The 6,472-nt window shown below is 33.3% G+C and overlaps 1 protein-coding gene across 1 annotated transcript; it reads left to right on the top strand.

Annotated features, from left to right (window-relative positions):
• The first annotated feature begins 702 nt into the window (after positions 1-702).
• Positions 703-5,133, top strand: LOC143589714 (uncharacterized). The gene is made up of 6 exons (XM_077070402.1): positions 703-873; positions 1,561-1,796; positions 1,889-2,147; positions 3,457-3,636; positions 3,726-3,881; positions 4,586-5,133. Exons 1-6 carry the CDS (start codon positions 844-846, stop codon positions 4,754-4,756), a joined length of 1,032 nt encoding a protein of 343 aa, XP_076926517.1. The 5' UTR covers positions 703-843; the 3' UTR covers positions 4,757-5,133.
• Positions 5,134-6,472: the final 1,339 nt, after the last annotated feature.

Raw genomic sequence — 6,472 nt, 5'->3', positions numbered from 1 at the left:
CATTTTATCAACATAATTAGAGTTATTAATATGTTTCTGGCATCAACACCACCATTATAGATTATAGTGCTCTTCTCTCTCTCTCTCTCACACATACATACACATTTCCTTAATTCCTTTCATCCGCCTAGGGTCACATATTTTTCTCCTCTTTCCTCACTACTTTCTTCACATTCGGACCCCTCTCCATCTCTCTTCTCCGCACTTGAGAGTTGACATATATCGTGGCTAAAATAAGTTTATTGATCTGTAAAGTAATATAATTTAATGAATGAAAATAGTAAGAGCCCATCTAGAAAAGTTATGAAACAAGGGACACATCTAAAACTTGCAAAATAATACTAATAAAATCTGTATATATATATATATATATTATCACACCCATGGCATGGGCATGATACATACATATGTGAGAATAAAATATAGTTCGTGGGCAGCATGAGTAATTTCCTGCGAGACACCTGCTGCTACAAAAGTCAAATCATTCAACCTTCCCTCTCTCTGAACGCGCATTTGCAATTGTAGTCTTTCTTTCAATTCCAATTCCAATTCCAATTCCATTTGGGTATTATCCCAAATCTCTCATTCATTGTTTAATTTCGTCCCAGATTTCAACAATTAACCCTATTTTATTATTATTATTATTATTATTATTATTATTATAATAATACCCCCCCTCCCCCAGCTGGGTTTTGTTTTGTTTTCCATTCCATTGATGTTTACTAGAAACACCACCCTTGTTTCTTTCGCCTAGGGTTCTTTCTCTCTCTAAACTAAACGTGTATTGTATTGTATGTTTATTGTTTCCACAAACAAGATCTTGGTTGGTTTTTGAAGGGCTTAATGGCCGAACTCCTCTGTTCTTTTAACAAGGTACTCTCTTTTTCTTTATTTATTTTTCATGAATGTTTAATCTTGGGTTAGATGACTGTGTCACTTCTCTTTTTATTACTAAATAATTTGTTTGTTGATAAATACATGTTGCTTTGTTAAGACTTTCAAGAATCACCATCTTCATGTGAAAACGATGGATATTTTAGGGTTTTATGCATTCAATTACATTTGCAAATTAAATGTACCTTCATTAAACTTCCAAATCTATAATCCCTATGGGTAGGTGTAAATGAACTGAGCTGTTCGGCTGAAAGTTCCTTTATTTAATAAACGAATGATGAACTTGTTACGTCTTGTTTATTTACCATCTATGTACGTGAATGTTTGTTTGCCTAGTTTGATAATGCTCATTATATTTAAGTTCGATCGTGTTTATCTTCGGTAGTATATTCATCTAAACTTTTCCAATCTGGTCTAGTTTTAATCAACTTTTTAGACCAACACATTACCTTTAACTGGTTTTAGGTAGGTTATGTCAGTTCATCCATGTCCAGTTATGTTTGTTTGTGAACTGTTTTATTATACCGTTAACAAACAAACATTAATTTTTATTCTGGCATTAGTGTTGACTTTGTCGATTGATTTTTAAGGCAACTTTATAAATTAATTTCTTTTGTTGATTTTAAGGTAAACACTTTGTCATGAATTAGTTTCTTTGATTTACAGGATGCTCTTACAATCAAACCGCCTAAAAAAGCCTCATTTGTGTTGAGATTAATGCTATCAGCATTTGCAATGGCGTGTGGTATTTATATATGTTCAATTTGTTTGAAGCAAATGAACTTACAAAACAAGAACAAGTTTTTATTCTTTCAAGACTTTGAACGACCCTGTTACAACACTGTTGTTGACCGGTCTCAAATCCCGTACTTGCATTACCCGAAGCCAAAAACATTCAATAGGTAAATCTTTTTACCAAAAACAATCTTAGCCGTTTATTAAAACGTGTGACATAATTAGTTTCTGAAATAAAATTGTTAACTTGATTTTCCAGGTCAGAGTGTGCTGGGAATCCGGTTCGTTTATTTGTGATTGTGTCGATGCAAAGATCGGGAAGTGGATGGTTTGAGACTTTGTTAAATAGTCATATGAATATGAGCTCAAATGGTGAGATTTTTGGGCCAAAAAGTAGGAGGGATAATGCTTCAACGATCGTTAAAACACTTGATAAAGTTTATAATTTGGATTGGTTTACGAGTTCTTCCAAGAACGAGTGTTCAGCTGCAATTGGGTTCAAGTGGATGCTTAATCAGGTACCTGTCTTAGATTTCTTTAATTCTTTTAAGGTTCTTATAACCAATTTTTGTTATTCTAAATGTTTTCATAGTCAGACCAGACAGTGAACCAATCGTCTCACCGATTCATTGGTACTACTGGATCTAAGAATTGGATGACGTCCTTAATAATATAAAAGTTATTGTATGTGTGCATGTGTATACACAATACAAAACAAAGTATGAACAGACTTTATGCTTTGGTGTGAATTGAAATTGTAATAAAATATCATGGTTTAAAAAGGCGTTCCGAGGCGCGCCTCAAGGCATACGCCTCGGGGGGAAAACGCATAAGAGGCTTAGCCTCATTAGGTATGCTGAAACCTAAGCCTCGACCTTTGCGAGGCGGTTTGAGGTGGTGAGGCTTAAGCCTCACTAGTAGTTGTGAAATATGCCATTTTTTTTTATTCTGGACCTTTTTTGACCCATTTAGTGCTAAGTAGACATAATTGGTGGCCAACCCAACATTTACTGTTATGGGTCTTAAAAAACATCATCGTTTAACTGTATAATAATCAGGGTTTAATAGGTGTTTCTCCTTTCACGACAAGAAGCAACACAGACACAGTCACAACAACAAAAAAGTACTTTGTGATGTTTGTGTTTTGTTGAACTATTTTGTGATGTTTGTTTTGTATTAAATTACGTTGTACTATTTTATGATATTTGTTTTGTATTAAATTAGGTTGTTGAACTATTTTATGATATTTGTTTATTGCTAAATTAGGTTTTATAATATTCCTAATGTTTATTTTATGTTAAAAGTGTGATTGCTATAGATTATATAATTTTTTAAAATATTTTTTTAATAATGTTTTGAGGCTTACGCCTCAGTCCGCCTCGAGGCTTACGCCTCAGGAGTCTAACAGAAAACGCCCCGAGGCTCGTTTCCGCTTTTCTTTCTAAACCTTGTAAAATATTAAGACTTGAATAAATAAAATATGGAGTCAACTCATAAAATGATATTTTGAAAGTAAAAGAATGAAAAAAGCTTATCGGAAATCCGGTCCGACCATTCTTTGGTTCACTGGCCTGACCAATAAGCAGCTGGTTCAAGTGAGGAATATATAGGCTTAACCGGATCGGTTCCATGCCGGCAATCTGCCAGGTCGTGAAGATAGTGGTTATTCTGCAATTATAATATTGTGATCTAAGAGTGGTAAACGTCTTAGGTACTGGTGGGTTGGGCCTGTGAGTTTTCTGGTGACAAGTTCTCACGTTTGCAATAAAAAAGAATTGTGATTTGATCATATCGTATTGTAAAAACCATTGTATTTCTAAAATGCAGGGATTGACGCAACATCCTAAAGAGATAACACAATACTTCAACGACAGGGGTGTTAACGTAATTTTCCTCTTGCGTAGAAACTTGTTGCGTAGATTGGTTTCAATGCTTGCAAATGTCTATGATAAAGATGCCAAACTTCTAAACGGAGTACACGTTTCTCATGTACACTCGGACGAAGAGGTTTTTTCCTTTCAACAATCTCTCAAATCTTTAATAAAATTATTTTTAACCTTATAAGTAAATGTGTTTTGAATTTTATTGTTTTTTAGGCTTCTTTACTTTCAAAATACAAGCCTAAACTCAATATAACATCCTTGAAATCGGATTTAAGAGGAATGGAATCAAGTGCCATAAAGGCACTCGACTACTTCAACAGCACTCGCCACATTATTATCTACTATGAAGATCTCATCAAAGACCCCACCGTAAGAATCCTATTCTTTCTTCTGTTATGTACAACTATCATTGCACAAAATACTACCTACAAAGAAAACCTCTTTAGTTCTGATCTTGTCCAAGAAAACTGATAAGCATGATCACTCTTGGTAAATATTTGAAAAAAAACATGAAAACTTGGTATTAGTTGATTACATGGTCGGTAAAAAGATAAAAAAAAAGTTGTAATGTACAACGTTGCACAGAATACTACCCATAAAGAAAACTTTCTTATGATCTGGTCCAAGAACTCAGGGTAAAAAAGTGAAAACATTGTGAACTTGTTATTAGTTCATTACGTGGTTGGTAAAAAAGTAAAAGAAAAGGGCAATGTACAACTATCATTGCACAAAGTACTAGCCACAAAGAAATCCTATTTAGTTCTGAATATCTTGTTCAAGAAACTTGTTGGGTATGTTCACTCATGGTAAAAAAGTTAAAAAAAGAAAGAAAACTTCTAAAGTATTTATTAGTTCATTACATTGTTGGTAAAAAAGTAAAAAAAAGATGTAATGCACAGCTATCATTATGAAAAGTATTACCAAAGAAAACTTTTGTGGTCCGGTCTTGTTAAGAAACTTGATGGGTATTGGGTATGTTCACTCATGGTAAATATGTGAAAAAAATATAAACGTGTTATAAGTTTGTTACATGGTCGATAAAGTAAAATACTTTTTCGTTGTAACGATCGCAGAAAAAGCTCATAGAAGTTGAAGACTTTCTGAAGCTGCCACAAATGAATTTGACTAGTCAACAGGTGAAAATACACAAAGGGGTGTTATCGGAACACATAGAAAACTTTGATGAAGTTAACAAGACTCTAACCGGAACAGCTTATGAGAAGTTTCTTCAAGCTGATTATTGATGGAACTCATGTGTAAGACTTGTGATAGGAGCCGAGGTACACACCACCCTTTTTATCACTCAAAAAGCAACAAAAAATGAAGGGTTTTTTTGTTCGTACAGTGTGGTCTTGTTCAAGATTGGTGTTATTAGGTTATACCTTTGTTGATGAATGTTAGGAAGTGTTTTTTTGTTTTTACGGTTCTAGGAAACATTTTGCGAATGTGTAATTAGGTTAGGAATTTTCGGTTAGTATCTCACTAGCTGTCCTGCTGTTTTTGAAGGTCGAAAAATATGTTATACGGTGTGTCAAAATCTATTTGACAATGAAAATCGTCTAATCAAGGTAATCAATCTATTTTTTGGCCTTTTGGATTCCTTTGTTGTGTAAAAATCTTGGTGTGGGAAAATGGGCATTACTAGAACCATTTACATATGTGTGTACAAATGATGAAATAGACTTAAAACAACTTCAGGAAATTGTATTCAAACATGAAATTCGTTTGATTACTATCCAACATTCGGGTGACAAATGTATGTTTTCGGACAATTACGACTACAAGACGTATTCAATAACCTTGATTATGAGAAATAACACATTTGTGTTTTGACTTCACTACTGCATTAAATTTATCAATGACGTGTAAAAGATGAAAAAGTTGTCAACTTTATCATGTATGTGGTCTGAGATTGATGGCGAAAACAAGAAAACATGATTCTTTTCGTTGAAAAATAATTAAGAATATTATAATGAAAATGTGATTATTACTTTTTTTTGAGGAATAATAAGTTGTTAATAAAAGATAAAACTTGTTAAAAACACATACATAATGTAATTTAATATTTATTTATGGCAACGTTGTATATTTTTTAAATTATTTATAAATTTTGTAAATTTACTTAAGAGTAAGGTGTTCACAGTCCAGTTTTTGCGGTTTTAAGGTCAAACCGTGAACCGAACCGTGTGTAACGGTTTTTGCTTTCCGTAAACCTAAACCAAACCGTTGAACACTTAAACCGAACATTTTATGCTTGATAGTGAATTGAGCTTTTAATAAATTGATGTAATTGAATTTCTATAGGCCAATTCTAGTTCCACGCCTATCTGAAATGGGCAAGTCATGTGTTATCATTTCATTTTTAGGAGAATTATTAATTTATTATATTTTTCTAGTATGATGTTTAGTTCGTGATTTTCTTATTATTTTGTATGTATTTGTTGTATTTATACATAAAATTTTGAGACATCGTGTTTGGAGAATCAGCACGTGTTCATTCAATTTGCCTTCGACACTTTTGGATCCCTAGCTCCCGAGGCGGTTCGCTTCTTGGAGTGGGTGCAGAAGGTGATCCACAGTGACTCCCAGAGCCCGAGGAACCAAGGATTTATATTTAGTAGAATAGGCTTTGCGATTCAAAAGGGGATAGCGGTGCAGCTTGTTGCTCGCTTACCCATTATCCAGCTGTAGTTCGGTTTGTGTTATATATAAAGGATCAATATTTTCTCTTAAAAACAATATATATATATATATATTAGTTTCATTTTAAAATGGGTAATAATTGGAAGCCGTCATTTGAAAGTGATACTATAATGATAATAAACCGTCTTGAGAAACTTTTTTCTCGCATATTTTATCAAATCCTTCGTTTCATCTAACAATTAGAAACTCTATGTTAATATTCCCCTTAATTAGGGAGAATTTTGTTGTTAAGTGGAAGTTTTGTAAGTTGTTGAAGG

The sequence above is a fragment of the Bidens hawaiensis genome, unplaced genomic scaffold (genome assembly GCF_021521415.1).
Source record: "Bidens hawaiensis isolate Kalapana, Puna unplaced genomic scaffold, B.hawaiensis_p1.1 tig00037749_1, whole genome shotgun sequence".
NCBI lineage: Eukaryota > Viridiplantae > Streptophyta > Magnoliopsida > Asterales > Asteraceae > Bidens > Bidens hawaiensis.
The sequence above is the reverse complement of the archived record's forward strand: the minus strand, read 5'-3'. Positions and strand labels throughout refer to the sequence as shown.